Below are 17348 nucleotides of genomic sequence, written 5' to 3' on the forward strand. Positions count from 1 at the left end.
TGCTCAGGTCTGCGCTCCTGCCATCTCCTCCCCATCCCTTTCCTCTGGTATAAAAGAAAGCTACCCAGCAGTTACCTTTGCTGACACTGAACTTTGTTCTGTTTCCTGACGTGGGCTCTCCTATGTCTAAAAACACAATTTGTAGAACTTGCATAAGTTGCTTTCCCAATGTGATCATTTGATCCAAGTGCTGAGGTTACTTTATACACGCTGTTGTTGAGAGTGAGTCACGAGCCCTGCAGTGGCAGGTGCACCTCTGCCAAGATTTTTTTTTAATAGAGTTTGAAATTTCATATATCAGAACAAATAATTACAGGCTGCTCATAATCTCTTGCTGCTTTTCCCCAAGTAAACATTCAAGTCAATTGTGTGCTGCTGATTGCTCACAGAATCTGTAAAGAGCAAAAGAGGACCGCTTGTATCTCTGGTGGCTTCTCTAAGGTCACAAGTCCAAAGAGCAGCAGAGTTTGACCTACGGTGGCAGATTACTGTAGTATTCTTGCTTAGTTGTCAGCTGCTCCTGGACCTCCAGTTATTCCTATGCAAGGGATAAAATACAGTTATTGACTAATTTTCCTTTCCATTTTTTGCTCTGTGGAGTAGCAGATGGGCAAGTTTGGAGTTGAAGATGGGGTCGATTATTTTCTTCTTGGAAAATCTGGCTCTGGCAGTGCGTGTGCGAGTCTGCCAGGAAAGTTTAGTAACCAGCTTAGGGAGTTGGTAGGTCTGTCTTTGCAGTGCTGGCAAGTGTGCTGGATCTTGCTGCATGGTTGCTTGTGAAATGCATCTATTGGCTTGCTTTCACGGGTTATTGCTAGCATCTCTGGGTTCTAACTAACTCCAAGCTTTGGAGGAGCAAGCTGATAAAATGCTTGCAAGGATTGTGCAAGCCCTGGTTGTGTAACAGGGCTTTATGCATAACCAGTGGAGGTAAGAGGAGCAGCTCCCATTACGAAGGGAAAGAAAAATCCTGTGTGAAGTATCTTCTGTTTACGTTGACCGTACTGGGGTGAAGTTGGAGACCTCCAGTTTTTGTAACTCAGGATCAGCCTTTCAGCCTGTGACCCCCCTGACTTCCTGCCTGACTCGTCCGTTGTCCTGTGGCCTCGTGTCCCTTTTCGGCACAGGGATCTCCACTTTGGGTATGGGATTGATGTTCTGGGGTCCGCTGGTGCGCGCAGCTGTGTGTGATTGCAGGGGACTGGGCTGGGTCATTGTCTGTATTTCACAAGCGTTCAAAAAAGTAAAATACAGCTCAGGTTGCCTTACCCATAGCAGGCAGGGAGCTTCGTAGGGTGACTGCACACGCTTCTAACAGGGCAGCCAGATGTTAAGCCTGGGTCTGGGACCAAGAGGGCAGCTCTTTCGCAGAGTTACGGACATGTAAGGATGGTGCAGTCACACCTCTGTCCCTTACAGCAGTGTGGGAGACAGGCATGTAATGTCTGAAGAGCTCTCGCATCCTCAGAGGAAAGTTACCTCATAAATACAAAATGTCCTGGTTCCATACAAACAGCGCTTGGTTTTCTTGAAATAAATAAATCCCCAACACACAGTGTTCCGATCGGAGGTCTTTACAGCTCTTAAACCTTTTCAGGATCTATTTAACCATGTGCCTCTGATGCTCTTCCAGCTGTTAGTTTCAAAGGAAACCTCCCAAACGAGAACAACATTAGAGGGTTTTGCTGTCCAAACTCTTCCCCTTGGAAGAAGTCAAAGTCTGTGGCTACCAACCTTGTCCATAGTGCTCCCCTCCCTGTAGTGGCTGCAGGCAAAATCACAGCTTGTCACACAAACCCTTAACAAATGCAGGCAGGAGGTGGTTGTCAGTGAACTTCCACCTGTGGTGGCAGCATTGGGTACAACACTTGCAGAAGAAAAAAGACCATATTGCCCTCTTGAGCTTAAAAAAACATCTTCAGCAGGACCTTAACCATGCAAAATACACACCTGAATGGGTTGCTCCTGAGATTTTGCAGCGTAGCCCTCTGAGCAAGTCGTTTGCCCAGGGTAGTTGGCAAAAGGATGGTCTAAAGCTCCTGCAGCCTTGTCCCAACTCCCGAATATTGGCGGTGCGGAGACCCCTATTCCGCTTTCAAACAATGCCTGAAGGGTTGATTTTTGTCCCTCCCTGGGAAGGGAGGCTGGGGAGCAGTATTAGCAGGGGGATCTGTTTACATGCTGCTCTCAGGTTTTATTTATCCTGTAATCCTCAACATTTGTTTTTCTGTGCTGGCTCATGTTAATCTGCATGAAGGAAGGTGTTCAGGCATCTAAGCTGGTGAGATGCCCCACATCCTTGTTTAAAGGTTGTGAGACAGGCTTTTATCTGGTGAAAGGAAGTGTGCAAATTCAGTAATTCTGGGGTGCTTTCTTTTAAGGCAGCTTGGCAAGTTTGAATTCATTTTTGTGTTGGATAATGCTTTAAGGCCTTTAGTTCGGTGTACTGGGCTTACTACTGCATAGCCTCACCTTGGTATACCCATAGGGTGGAGTTGCTTTCTGCCTCAGTAAAGCTGTTCCTCCTCTTCTTATTCTCTTCCTTGTTTTTACAGCTGCTCTGCTGTCCTTGAATAAGACACATTGGCCAGAAAAAAATTTCAAGTGTGACAGTGAAAGCTCAAATATGCAGTATTTCAAGCTCCAGACTGACTGATGCACGCTCCGCATCTGTCTTATGCCTAAAATAGAAGTTTTGCCGACATCTGAGCCAGTGTGTCAAGGTCTGGCTAGAAGAGACCTTGCACAGTGAGAGTAATTTGTTCTGTATCACCAAAAAACCCCAGCTTTTAGTTGGGTGTGCCTTACCGCGGCTCGAGGTGCTGCTGCAGCCAAGTTCTCTGGTTAGATTGGGGTTTCTGCGTTGCTGGAAGGCCCGTGGAGAGTCACTTTCCCAGTATTGTGTAGAGAGACTCTGCTGCTTTCTACCCTTCTTTATTGGGTGGTGGTGATTAATGGGAAGTTGTGGGATGTGCTGGGATTTTTTTTAAGAAGTATGTGGGAAGAAAGTGATACAGAGGTGATAGGTGTAGTGAAAGTCAAACCTGTCACAGGTACTGGTGAAAGTCAGCCCCGGATCACTGCTCGTTATCGCCGTGATGACGAAAGCACGCCTTTGGCTCGTGCCCTGTTTCACAGCGAGCACCAACACACTGATGGGGCGAGGAAGCCATGAGGATTTCCACCATGCCACCTTTCCTCAGGGAACCCCGAGAACTTGCCCGTAGGGTGAGCCCACCCAAAGCAGGGAGCCTGTGCAGACCACACCAAGCACGGCCACTCATCTGGCCAGACCAAAGGCATCTTACTGAGGGGAAATGCGATCTCTGCACAGCAGAGCTACAGAGAAAAGGCTAATCCAAGGCAATGTTAAATAATCTGGAGCTGAGCGCCAACTTCAGTGGTCTGCTTTTGTTCTGGAAAGGACCACTTTTCTTGCCAGGTTTCCCTTTACTAAAAAGGAAGGGGGGGGAAGCTAATTTGAGACTTGCTGAGGCCAGTAACTGACACAGGCTGATGTAAACAGAATTTCTTATTCTAATCTGTTGCATTCATACCTGAGGAGGAATGAGAGAAGACCTGGTTTTGCCCCAAGGGTCTCCTGGCCTAACACCACACACTAGCACACAGGAGAGTTCACTGCAGTGGGATTCAGAAGAGACTGGGCACAGGAGTCTGGGCAGGAATGCCATCTCCACTGCAGCCCTGCTCTCTTTCTGCTGCTGACCCTTCTCCTTCCTCGTGGGCTCGTGTCCATGGGGCTCTTTTTCCTGACACGCGTCAGTAACCCGGTTGTCTTGTATCTTTAGTGGGTGAAAGAAGAAAACCCTTTGCTGGTCACAAGACTGCGTTCCTGTTTGTAAGCAAGTCTCTTCCTTCTGCGCTGCCACCGCTGCACGGAGCCATGGGGCCTTGCTACAGCTTCCTTTTGGTGCTGCCGCCTGTGCGAGCTCTCGACAAGCTTTGCAGATGCCATGGGAATAGGGACCTGTGAGAGGGCCAGTGGGTGGTTTTCTTTCTTCCTCCCAGGTGTTTTAGTTGGTTTTTAAGTTAGTTTCTATTTATTTTGCCATTGTTTCTAAAGCTTGGGCTGCGAGTCAGTGGTATACAAAGAGAAGGAGTTTCCATTTGCTTTGGCTGCTTATTTCCGCTGTCTCCATCAGTCCTGAAGCTGTATTTTGGGGCTGTGCCACAATGCCAGTGGAAATAACTGATCGCTGGTTTAAAACTGTGGGTTTTGGAGCTTTCTTAAGGCTTCTTCTGAAGGCTGATCATGTCTCTGATCTGTGCTGTGGTCCCGTGCAAGAACGGTCAGCACGAGAGAAAGGGTGATCCCTCGGGCAGGGCAGGCCAGGCACGTGGTGAGGAGGGGGATCTGGTCATGCACACCCATTTGCACCTAGGAAATTCAGGTTGGTCCTTCTCCATCAGCAAAGTGACTCTTGTAGATCTCACGGTAATGCTGACATCCCCAGCTGCACAGAGCTTTCAGTGTTAGAAATCGTGACAGCTGTGTTTCCGTTTTGTCCACTAATGCAACGCATGTGCTGAGTCAGTGACACGAGGGTTGTCATCATGTGGCTGCAGAGAGCAAGAAGAGGTCTCTGCTAGCAGTGCCCCTTTGTCCCCTTCCCTGGGACCATGCAGGGCTTTTACCGAGAGTCTGAACTGGAGAAAGCTGGTCTGAAGGAGCCGGTGGCTTTTTGAGTGTGTGTTTTTGGTAGACTTGCATGGATTCCCATTGACGAGGAAAGCAGTCCTTTGGTAAGTGTCCTTGCTGGGTGGGAATGGGCCGGTTGGCACGGTGGGACTGGGTACCCCAAGGCTTGTGTTGGTGGCATGAGACGCACGGTGAGCTTGTTCTTGCAGGCATGGCTTGACTTAACCGGCTCCCTGGTGTCCCTGCTAGCAGTTAGCTGAGACAGCCTGGACCTTGCTGCAGGCTGGGGAAGGCTTGGCTGCCGGCACCCTGCTGAGCTCCCTTTGAATGGTGCCTGGCATCGGCGCGAGTGTCATGCGGAGGGTGACTGATGGCATTGCATGCATTTATGTCACTCCATTCCTCTTTTGACTTGGTCGTCACCGGTTTTTACGTGCACGTATTACAAAACAGACCTTCTGCCTGCAGCTCCTGTGTTTATCTGCAGGCATCCAAAGGACACTGATGTCACTTGGTTCCTGTTGGGAAAACTCTGGCTGTTTCAATAAGCACGGGAGATGGGGGTGCAGCCTTTGTGCTGCCCAGTGCAGGGCAGGCAGAGTCTGTAGGGCACAGCGGGACTTGTGCCTATTGCTGCGTGGGTGCGCGGGGATCGTGGGGAGCCCTCTCTACTGTGTTGAGCTGAACTTGGGGGCTGCTTGGTGCTACAGGCTGTGATCGGCTGGGCAGCGTGATCTCAGGCTGGAGCTGAATCCCAGTTATCGGAGGTGGGAGCAGTGAGCAGCCCGGGCTGTGCTTGATCAGCAGTCTTCCTTTTCCTTTCCTCTCACGTGAGTAGGGTCAGGGTGTGCTCTTGATGGCACAGGGTAGGAGAGTCTAGCAGAGAGCTTGGTCACTTGTTTTTGGAGCAAGAGTCATGGGCTGCAGTCCTGGTCTGGAACCGGGAAGCTAAATTGTCCCGAGATACTTGAAACTCATCGCAAACATTATATAAATAAAAAGCTACTTCAACTCAAAGAGCCAACTTCCTGCCCAAATCGCCAACTTAGCTTCACAGACAAGGCTTTTTGGTCACTAGAAGATACTACAATGTGACTCGAAGAAAGATCCTTGTATCTGGCCGAAAGGGAGACTTCCCAGCTGTGTTTCATGACAGTTGGAGTTCAGGGCTTCAGCGTGCTTTTGGGGGCATCTGTGGCTCCAGCTCCTAATGCTGCTGTGGGCTGTGTGCAAGCGAGGGGGAAGAACAGATCTCTGGGTTGCTGACCACTTGGCTTTTAGGGTACTCCCCATCCCATCTTGTTTGTTGTAATACTATTTTAATTTATATTTTAATATTTTTAATGCTGTGATGTGATAGCACCTTTAGTCCATGTGGAATTCATGGGGAATATGAGGATGTCTAGCACTGACAGTGCTTCCAGTCCTTTGCTTGAGATGTGCATGAGAAGTAGGAATACATTTTTTAATATGAGAAGGAAGTGCATCTGTTTGACAGCATGGAGATGTGCAGAGAGGGTCCCATGTGATTTGAATGATTGCAGGCTGCTGTGTATCAAGCAAATTCCCAGGTTTAGAAGCTGCATTCAGAGGCTGAAAAGCTGTGCTAAAATATAGTATCGCTTGATTGCAATCTTTCAAAATGTTGTGACTTTTCTGTGTGACGTAGATGCCTTGCATCTCGGCTGAGACTGATTGCTTTACACCAGATTCTCTGTGCATAAACAGGGATCCAGGAACTGGAGCCATGAATTAAAAAAAAAAGGAAAAAAGGGGAAATGGAAGTCTGTCTAATCTTGACTGAAGATATAATAAACCTTGGGGGTAAAATAACTAGCTTTGAAACTGGTGTCAGGGGAACTTTTACTTCTGCATCATAAATTTCTTTTCTTTTGCCCTTTAAAAACCTGATCTAATTCTATCAGGGTCCTTCCAGAGACTACTAGATTTCCAGGATAGCTAAATTCCAAGTAAGAGTCAGGTTTCTTTTCACTAGAAATTAGAAAAGGACATGTATTTGAACATGAATTGCTGTGAACTTCTGGAAAATGATTGTTACAGCCAACTAGGTAAGACTGAGATAAACTGAGGCATAATCTTCCTGTGCTAGGTGAAGCAAGTTAAATAAATAGTTCCTGAGTTATGACAACCCTTTACAAAAAAGATGTGAGGTCTAATTCCACATTCTTTGCCTTTCTCTTGATACATCTAAGCAAGCCTTTTCCTGAGGGTGGGGATGATGAAGGGAGAGCAAAAAGAAAAACCTGTAGCTAGGATATAGGACTTGAATAGCCAAATGTCCAGGACCAGGTGGAGCCCATCGTCAAAATTAAAGCTGTTCTTGTGTCTTTGGTTTCATCACTAGAGATTGACTGTGTTTCCTTCCAGGGTTGGAGGTCAGTATATAGCCTTTACGCTATGGAGGCTTGTGGCTGAAGAGAGGAGACCGAACCAAGACTCTGATCTGTGCACTAGACCCATAAGCCTCCAGAAATGGTGCTCTTCCCTCTGGCTGTGGGTGCAGGGAGCGAGCGGGTTGTGTAGGGTTCCCCTTTGAAGTGCTGGAGAGCTGCAGCATGATGAAGGCCAGGAGACAGCACGGCTTCCTCCTCCATGTCTGCTCATGCTGCGTTCCTGGGAGCTGCCTTCCCAAGGATGCCTCTTTCCAAGGCATCGCTGCTCTGGAGAGCAGACCACCTCTGGAGGCTTGAAAAAGCAAAACCCTGGCAGCTGCTGCTTGTCCCCTCTGCTCTGGGAGGCTAGAAGCTCTTGGCTTGGGCATGGCAATGAATGGCTGCTGGAGACATAGCCCTCACCTTGCTGATTATCCCAGGAATTCATTTGCTTGCCCTGTATAAGGGCAGCTGGCGAATGTCCATGTCTGAGCTATCTGGAGCTGGGAGGGGAGTTGCTGTGGGGCCAGGCGTATGCAGCCTGTATGCATTCCACCCCGGGCTGGCTGCCATTCACCGAAGACATGTCTAGCTTGAAACTCTCCTCCATGTGCAGTCAGTTACAAGGGACGCTGCTCTGTGCAAGGAGGCTTTCCTGGGGCTGTGCTGCTGCAAGTGCTGGATTTGGTGCTTAGAAGGGAAGGGGTGCAGCTCCTGCCCAAAACCAGCTTAGCGCAATCTCCATCATTTTTTTCATGACTTCCTCTGAGCAAAGGTTTGTCGTTGCCTTATGTGCCTGGGAAAGGACTTGTGAAGGCAATAAACCAGCAACATTTTTCCCCCCAGCAGTGTGTTCCTTCAGTGTTAGTTGCTGGACCCGCTCCTCACTCATTTACAGGAACCCAGCATGGAGGAGGAGAGGGATCTTGTTGGGAGTTCTGCATTGTTGGCAGCTAAGCTCCAGTTGTGGAGGCTTTAACTAACAGTTTAGTCTACAGTTGTACATAAATAACACCCAGCTCTTGCTTGGCTCAGAGATCCAGCGATGGAAAGCCTGCCTGCAAGGGAGGGAGGACAGGGTGACCTGCCTGATGGAGAGAAATGTGCAATTTGCTTGTCTGCAGTCACATCACTAACGTTTTTCTTCCGTCCCCTGCTTAGTGTCTTCTCTGGGAATCTAATGGGAAGCTTTGCAGTGGTGTTTTAGTGCCCTTCATAGTACAGTCTCCTGCCAAGTTCTCCACTGAATTAAACTTCTCATGGGGCTGAGAGCTGGTTAGACTGCAAAAATACCTAGGAGCCCACTCATGATTGCTGCCAGGTGGCTGTGGACTTCTACCTGCACTTCACAGAACTGCCTTTTGTAGCTGGTGGCCCGTGGCAGAGTACTTTGTGTTCTCCGGAGCTGGGCTTTTCCTTGGTGGGGTAACACCAAGGGCTTCCTATTTGCTGAAGAGCTTACCTGGTCTCCCTCGTTAGCACTCCCTAAGCATCACCTTCCATTTTCTTCCCAGTGCCTGAATGTGTGAGCATAACCTTAAGCTTCAGTCAGTGTTACTTGTCAGCCCAGGCATGGCCTGGGGTTTGCTGCTTCTCTTTCAGCCCCCCAGGAAAGCGGTCTGGGAGCTTTTCTCCAGCAGGCACAGGTTTGCTGATCAGGTTAACTGTCCCCTCAAGGCTCAGCCACAGGATGTGTCCTTTCTCTCTGGTGGCACCCCCACAGCTCTGAGTCACTTTTGTGTGTGCAAGTTCAAATGTCCATGGTCTCCTGGGTTGGCAGGATGCCCAAGTACAAGAAGAGAGTCACTTTGCCCTTACAAATCAAGTTTTGAGTTAATTATCTGTTTGCTTGGACAGAGTGTGTCCTTGTGTGTTGGGAAGATAATCTTGCGATCTAGACTAGGGTCAGAGGAGTTTAGAGCTTTGGCAGAGCAGCGGGAGGGAGTGAGCAGTGGGTGGCTCCCCAGGGAAAGGACAGGGACCACAGGGCTAGTCGGGGACTTGAGGGCTAGGTACTAGTCCTTGTGCTACCACAGACTTTGGCTATGGCCATGGGCAAGTCACAAGTCACTTAAACTCTGCCTCAGCAAATTGAAAGGAGTAATTCAAGGAGATGGAAGTTAAACTGGGGAAGAGAGTGGAGAGGACTGGAAAGCTAGAGGCCCAGAAAGAGGCGGGTAGTAAATCCAATCCGCATGCAGCGGTGAATAGCAGATCAGAAGCATTTGTCATTTGTGTTGTAATGACCTAATGTGGGGATGCTCACAGAAGGACCATGCCACAGTCCTGCTCTGCAATTTGTAAGCACAGCAGTAGGTCCAGGGCATCGTATCACCTTGTGGAAAGGAGGGAGAAAGACCCAGATCTGTGGGGTGACTGGAAGAGTGGGGTCTTCCCCCGCCAACATGCATGGGCTCTGTGATGAGTAATGGCTTTAGTAAAGGCCGGCCATGAGTCCCTGTTGAGTTTTGCTGGAGTGTTAGTAGGAGCCAGGTTGGGCTCCCTGGTGGGAATGTGGGGCTGCTTCAGTAGTGCTGGCAGAGGGGGGAGCAGAAATCACTTCTGATGGATCAGCGTGGATGCAACAGGAAGGGAAAAACTTGGTGGGACGGTGAGATACCTTAAGGCGCAAAAGGATTTTGTGGTATTGTGGTGCAGAGTCTCTCTCCAAAGAGTTGTTGGGCTGCCCTGTGCTCCTAGGAGTAAATGTATAGCGGAAGAGTATGCTGTGAACAGCCCTTAATGCTTTTCTGGTCCTCTTTGCACTGTGTGATTCTGGTGTTCATTTGTTTTTCTTTGCTTCCAGTGCCTCTGACCATCATGGGGGATGCCAGCGTGGAACCAACCATCTCCCCTCCCGACAGCACTGCACAGCAAGACTCTCTCTTCAGCATGATGGATGTGTTTCTCATCTCACTCATCACCGGGCTTCTTACTTACTGGTTCTTCTTCCGCAAGAAAAAGGAGGAAGTCCCAGACCTCCCCAAAATGCAGTCAGTGTAAGTAACAACTCTCAGGCAGTGTGGGGTGAGTGTAACTTTCCACCTGTGCAGGAAGCTCAGCTGGATTCTGGAGGTCCCCAGGCGAGGGGGCTTAGTCCCAAAGTGCGTTTCTCTCCCCTCATCTTTCTTCTGGGCCATTCACCTCGCAATGCAGAAATCCCTATGGCAGAGCCAGGCTGCAGTTCTGCCTTACTCCACCGTGTGGCCCAAATCAGTAATTTGCCTTTCCCGAGCAAGGGAAGAAAAGGCAAGGCAGAAAAGCCCCTGGCTGTACTTCAAAACTCTTAAGGATTGCTTTGGCTATTCTCTGCATTTTCTGATAAGTCACATTTAGATAAATCTGGAGAAAGGTGGACTTGCTCTTCAGCAGGTTTTCTATTGGGAATCTTATCTACCCTTAGCTATGAAGAGAAGAAATAGTCTTGGGGAGCTGGGAGAGAGTTCCTGGGCATGAGCTGCTTGGCAGCTCTTGTGAAACTTGTTTGGCTTTGATGCCAGGTTACCGCAGCAGCAGGAGACTGGATTTGGAGAGGGAGAGGTCCTTGTTCTACCCTGTCTTCTGCAAAGGGCTTAGGACCAGGAGCGAGCTGTGTTGGTGGAGATCTGGGTGCGTTTAGTTCCTGGTCTCAGGCACAGGCTAAACTTAACATCTCTTTTCTGCTGGGCTTTTTACCTCATTCCTTCTGCTTCCTCCTGGACCATTGGTAAGAGCAGTAGAGAGGTTTGAAACCCGCTGCAGCAGAGGCCATAGGAGCTGGTGTTGTGCGATACCTTTCCCTTCAGTCTCCTGGGATCTGTTCCCTGCGTGGGTGCAGTTTGCCCCAGAGAAACGACCAGCCTCAGCCTTAGCCCAGCTCTGTGCTTTCCAGTATTAGGCTTTTGCAGAAGGTAACCACACACCAAAGGTGAATCCTCTGGGTTTGTAATGCTGGCTGCAAAGTCACTGTATTTAACACATACAGTTGTACCAGCAAGGCGTCCTGTGTGAAGTGGGTTTCTCCCCGTGGCACTTTGTGGGCGCTGCTCTGACAAGAAATATTCGTCAGTCCTTCATTTCAAAGTTTTACAGCCTGGTGTGGAAAGAAGCTGTGGCAGGAGCTGTCTGTAGGCTGCGCAGATGAGGATGTTTGGTGATAAGCAAAGGCATTTCAGCAGGGGATTGATGCTCCCGTTACCCTGTGTGTGAAAGCTAAATCAAACACAGCAAGCGGTTGTGGGTCTGTTACCTCAGACCGTTATGTCTACCTTAGTGTGTTATGCTGCTTTCATTTTTCAGGGCTCGGTGTCCAGTGTTTGTGTTGTAATTCAGGTCATAATTGAAAAGGAGCAGGTTTGGTCTCCTCGTTTCAGCTTTGGTCAGATCATGAGAGGCCTCTGCTTGAAGGCAAGCCTGGAATGCCAGGTCTGTCGTGAAGTCCCTGGGTAACGGGAAGAGTAGCACACAGCTCAGAGCAAACTCAGGCAGGCTGCGCATGCTGGTGTCGCAGGAGGATGGAAGGTACATTTTCTGGCTGGGAGGGTTTTAAAAAGAAGAAATGTCCCTGGCTGCAGTACCTTGTGCAGGTGCACGTGAGGCTGGTAGCAGCCCGGCTATCTGTGCCTGATCAGCCTTATCTTGGGAATTTGTTTGGGAATCGGTAGGATACTTTCCCCTTCGTGCCTGCAAGGGAGGGCTGTGTGTATCTGTGCGTGCGGTTGCCTCTGGAGACTGTAAGGAGAATGGCTGCGCTGCGATGAGAGCTAAGCTGTCTGGAAAACTGGCCCTATCAATCTGAAATTAGATCCCGACATAGTGCAGATTGACTTGGAGAGCTCCCGTGCTCACCGTTCTTGTGACTGTTTCCACCTGCCACCCATCACGTGCAGCTCTTCCAGAGGCTGTCGTGACCTTGCAGAGAAGTCACGCTGCAGAGTGGCTTGCTAACCGCCCTGGGTGTGTGTTACCACCTCGTCCTGCTGCAGGACCTGGGCTTCCATCAGAGACTGGCTGGTTTCGGCTTTCACCTGACTCGTGAGTATTTTGCCTGCATTTCCTGTGCGGGGTCTGTGCTGCCTTCTCCGTTTGTATGGGAAACGGCTGGCACGGAGCTCCGTGCAACTGCCTCTTGCGAGAGCTGTGGAAGAGCAGCACCTCCCGTCACTGATAACCAGGGAGGAGAGGTGAGGTTGCTCTGGACCTTGTCTGATGCAATTGCGTTTTGAAAAAGTGACAGCCAGGCAGGTGAAGAACGAGAGGAAGCTTTGAAGTAGCTTTTCCCAGTACATTAAGCCTGACTGTGCCATTGCCTGCTGCAGCCCTGCTGTGGTCAGTGTAGTAACTGGTCTGAGGGCAGCACAGACCGTAAGCCAAGGCTGTGGCTGGTGGCACATCTGTCCTCCAGGATGGGGACGGCAACTTCCTGTAGCTTTTGCAGTGTTATTTTATGGGACACTTGGAACCGAGAGGAAAATGAGTGGGGAAAAAAGCTTGTTCAGCCTCGGGTTTCCTTCCCTCCTGTCGTCCTTGAGTCTGGGGTGGAGTTTCCTTTCTGATGAACAAGCAAATCGGCAAGATACAGGATCACACCGTCAGCCGCTGCCTGTGGCTGGCTGAGTAGCAAGCTGGTCCATGGGCAGGCCCGTCTGCAGGCAGGGAAGCTGGCCCAGACCCGTGAAGGCAGAGTGCCCTTGGTGGGACGGTCTCCTGCTGAAGTGGAGAGCCTTGACCTTAAGAGGTGTTGCTTTTTGTCAGCACGCTCTCTGCAGCTCTGCCTTGAATTGCCGAACTGTCCCGAACTGCTTTGTCTGATGGTGTTGAGTGATGGCTTCTGTTGTGTCGCTTTGGCCCCCAACTTCAGCTGCAGCCTTGGAAGACTGGAGGACGAAAATGCTGCTCAGCAATTCAGACGCCTCGCGATGGCCACTGCCGCTGTAGCGAGGGTGCTTGCAACGTGGGAGCATGGAAGCAGAGTCTCCGACCTGAACACGGGGTCTGGCACTTTGGTGCCATCCTGGGGGTTTTTGGGAACCTCTGCTGAGCAGCGCGCCTTGATCAAGCCGCGTCATCTCGGTGAGGTCGCTGGAGGAAATGCCACTGCTGCACCTGCCCTTGGTTGTGGAAGAACAGATGCATGGTCGAAATGCCCTGTTCTGAATGACATCTGGTCTGGGTTCATTCTGCGTGGCTCTGCCAGCCCGCGTGGCTTGGGAACGGTCATGATCTTGCCCCGATGATGCGTCTCTGGGTTCAGCCACAGCTCAGGCACTTGCTGGACCCTTACCCTCCCAGCCAAGCGGAGCTGTTTTCCTGCCCGAAGCCTCCGGAGAAGGGACAGAGCCCAGCGTATGCAGAGACTGGCTGCGTACGAGACGTTCTGTACCTGTGTTGTGTAACACGCATGTGCGTAGGGCAGGCTGGGATACCACCATCTGAGGATCGCTTGCATTTTGACCATTTTCAGACTTAATTGAAACCACCGGAGCAGTCTTCCTCACAGCCTGTTCTGCAGATGTCATTAGGGAGAATGGCTCTCGATCGCCACGCAGCCGTGGCCGCCACGCTCCCTCGTGGGGGCATTGCTGGGGAACGCGCTAATTGATTTTTATTCTTTGTCTGCATCTCCTCTGCGTATTTCTTCCTTTCTCATGTGCCCGCTCCGGAGTTGGCAAACTGTTGCCCTGGGGAGATGCAGGCGAGACATCGACTGGTACTCTGGGTGTCACCCCCTCCCTTCTCCTCCTGTCTTTAACATTGTTTGGGGCAGAAATTGGCTTATCTCTATTCTGCAGCTATAGAGAAATCCATTCCCTGGTGCTTGTGGGGCTTTCTGTGGCAGGAATCGCTCCCACTCCTTAGTCTGATTAGCTCTCTTTGCTGCCTGCGTGTGTGTTAGAGAGAGAGAGACCATCTCTAATTTAATTTAATAGGATCCTGAAGAGAACAAACTCCTTTGAGCTGCCTCCGTAATGGCACTGCCATAGTTACCCATAGTGTTGCTCACGCAGTGTCTGGAATCATTTCATTCAGCTACAGTGCCGACTTTTTTTTTTTTTTAAAAAGAATATATATAAAAGCAGCTGTGATATAAACAGTTTCCAAGGTAACAAGGCTGGGGGAGGGTTTTGTGTCCCGTCCCCCTGCTCCACACGGATGGGAGAGGGATGTGTGCTGCGGAGGATCCTGGGAGGTTTCATTCTCCACTCCTAATTCCTTTCTGCCACTGCTGCCAGATGTTGCAGTTTCTCAGGACTGTGCGGATCCACTCAGTAACTTCCAAAGCCCTGCCACGAGTATCTGAGCGGACGGGACCTCTCCTGCTATGACCCGTGCTGGGACCTTTTGTGCCGGCTCTCTTCTCCTTAACAAAAGGCTGACGCTTGGCTTTAATGCCCAGGAGGAGCAGAATGGAAAGGCCTGTGTGCGTGTTGCTCCAGAGCTAAGTTAGATCCGTCCCCCCCACACCTCCCCTCGCAGACAGACCCGGCTGCCCTGCGACTCTTTGTCTGCCTCTTCCCTGCCCCGACCATGGGCTGCGCGTACTCGGCCCCGCGAGAAGAGGCGGCCGTGGTGAGGTGAGTTAATTTGCCCGATGGGCAGGCGGGATTGCTCTGACTTGGAGGGTTGCTCCTGTCACCCCACAGCTGGGTGGAGTGGGGTACCTCTCACTGCTGGGTCAGGAGGAGAAGGAAGCGGAGAGGCTCTCCTTGGAGGCAGGCTGCTCCAGAGGAGACCCTGCTGTCAGTGCTTGGTTTCTCTGCAACGTCCAGGCTGCGTTCTCACTTCTGGATGTATGTGTGCTTTCAGGAGGAAAGCTACGGGCATGGGAGCTTTCTGAAGGAGAGGCATTTGGCTGAGACGGAGACTTTGATATCCTTGCTGAGCTGTCGCTAACTTCCTACCCCCTGAAATCCTGAAGTGAAATTCCTTTCCCTCCTGAAATCAAAGTGACAGAGCACCCTGGGAGTCGCTCACGCTGTGGGCTCTCACCAAGGGTGGGCAATCTGTACAAGCTAAAGACTCGCTCCAACAATGGAGTTAATCCCCTTTCCTCCACCCGTCACTTCTTCTAACTCTCTTAGCTCATACCATGAGATATCTAAGCTGTAAGAGCAGTTGTTGCTGAAAACTTACTTTCTCTTCGAAGTTTTCCTGAGTGGTGAAAATGAGTGTAGTTTTGGTCTTCAGTGTCTGTGCATTTTTGCAGCTCAGACTTTGAAGCCACCCTGATGAGGCAATTTCAGGGAGTTGTATAGCCTTTTTCTAAAAGCCAGACTTATTATTTCTTCTGTGTCTGAGCCACAGACTCTTCTCCACCACAACACTTCAGTGCAGGGTCGCCTCCTTTGAAAACGGACGAGCTCCATGTGCTGCACTGTTTTGTTTTCCAAAGGGAGCTTGCTGAAAAGACCTAAAACTTTTTTTTTTTCCTCCTTTAAAAGCATTTTGTTTAGCAGTTGACCCAACAGTTATTTTAATTGGATCTCATTTGCAGAGGGCAGTACACCAAAGAGATTCACCAGGGAGCCAAAAGCTAAGTGAGAGCTGAGTCTTGTGAGCGGGCTGGGGGGCGGTTCTCCCAAGCCCCCATCCTGGCAGTAGCATGGGCAGGGTTTTGGGGTTGCTCTCGCAAAGATGCTTGTGATATCCCAGTTCCCAACAGGGAAATAAGGACAGCACAGGGAGAGTGTTAACTGCTGAGAGAGCAAAGTTGGGGCATGAAGCATCTCCCTCTGGGGAGCACAGCCTCCTTGGGTAGCTTTTTTGGGTAGGGTTTGCTTGTCTTCAGTGTGTACTGCGTGGGATTGCATCAGTGCTTGGAGCTGTCTGGCCAGGTTACAGAGCTCCTCGATACCTTTGGGTAGAAAGGGGTGTTTGAAGGCATGCTTTACTGAACGTCCCCCACCCTGCCGCTCTGTGTGTGTGCTCTGCAAATGTCTCGGCACATCCGCAGAGATCCCTCCCTCTGGGCTGCAGAGTTTAGGAAACTGTTAGCGAGCTCTGCACATTCTCACATGGGCCAGAGCCAAAACCATTTGTTTTTTGCCTGGAGGCTTCTCTCTTCCCACAGGAGACCCAGCCTTGCATTCTTCCATTGTGAAAGAGAAACGGGAACGGGTCCCACGTTCCTCTTCCCCGCTACCGAAGCTCCAGTGGGGAAGGTGGCACATGAGCTCCTGGCACTTGTCCTCCTGCCTTGAAAAGACCCTATTGCCTAATCTGACTGTAGCTAGAGCCACCTCTGCTTGTGGGGACTCCGGGGTCCCCAGGGCTGGGTTACTTTCACCCTGTGACACTGAAAGCCCATGGGTGTGCTTAGGATAGCTAAAGCTTTTCTTGCTCCCTACCTAATAGGGTAGCCGTAGCAGTGTGAGTCTCTGCCTCGATGTTTCTGATGCTGCTGTGGTTTGTCTCTCTTTTGAGATAAAGCCACCACCATGCAATACTGCAAATGTTCTCCATGCTGGGGACGGATGCCCTGGCATGGGAGCGAGCCCTGCGGGACCTCAGCAGGCAACAGTCGCCTTGCGGGAGGCTCTGTGGATCTGATCGGCTGCATCTGTGTGCTCCGCAGGGCTCTCCGGCTCTGGGACTCCTGTGTGGCGTGCTGTTTTGAGGTCAGAACAGCTGGTGTTTAGCCCTGTCTGACTTCAAGCTTGGACAATCCGCCTGGGGGGGCATGACTCAGGACCGATCCCCTGCCTGTCCACTGTGGTGGGGGAAGCAGGGAGCTCTCTGTTCCCTTCTTTCTCACTGTGGCTTGGCCTCTTGAGATTTTTCTGGAGACTTACTCTTGCATCATAGCTCTGAGAGATCCTTGTAACCTGCTCAGCTGTGAAACCCCTCAGAGCAGTTGATAGAGTAAAGGTTTCCTGATGCTCAGGGCTGAATTCCTGGGCTTTGCCTGCAGGAGGATTTACCGATGAAGGTGAGGCAGGGTGTCAGCTATTCCCCCATGTTCGGAGAGTCCCTGGTTCATGGCTGTGTGCAGAGGAGAAGCCCTGCAGCTGAGCAATGGGTATCCCTGTGACAGGGTGAATAAGAGTGGTCGATGGGGACTCTCACCACTTTGGGTAGCCTTCTGAGATCTAGCATGGTTTGGGGGCCACTTTTTCCCCCACTTGCTTATTCCTGACCTTAAAGAACGAAGGTGCCCATCTGAAAAGAGGCTCCTCCTGTCTTTCAGAGCAGCTCCAGTGAGAGACAGCAGCTTCATTGAGAAGATGAAGAAGACGGTAAGCTTCTTGCTCTGGCTACGTGGGGTGCTGGGAAGGTAGAGGAGCTCGTGTCCTTCCCATTTTCCACTGGAGACCGTC

The 17348-nt window shown here is 50.6% G+C and overlaps 1 protein-coding gene across 4 annotated transcripts in view; it reads left to right on the forward strand.

Moving 5' to 3' along the window:
- POR (cytochrome p450 oxidoreductase) overlaps positions 1-17348 on the forward strand; it is a 30618-nt gene that overhangs the window by 2534 nt on the left and 10736 nt on the right. For 2 of the 4 annotated variants that reach the window (XM_075771939.1, XM_075771942.1), the window contains 2 exons: positions 9860-10052; positions 17219-17267. In XM_075771939.1, coding sequence (XP_075628054.1) covers positions 9874-10052; positions 17219-17267 — 228 coding nt within the window. In that variant the 5' untranslated portion in view covers positions 9860-9873. Of the gene's footprint in view, positions 1-4585; positions 4765-5225; positions 5491-9859; positions 10053-17218; positions 17268-17348 lie in introns of those variants that run through there. The other 2 variants (XM_075771941.1, XM_075771940.1) reach the window with 2 other exon arrangements.

Source organism: Balearica regulorum, chromosome 19 (assembly GCF_011004875.1).
Source record: "Balearica regulorum gibbericeps isolate bBalReg1 chromosome 19, bBalReg1.pri, whole genome shotgun sequence".
In the NCBI taxonomy this organism is placed as follows: domain Eukaryota; kingdom Metazoa; phylum Chordata; class Aves; order Gruiformes; family Gruidae; genus Balearica; species Balearica regulorum.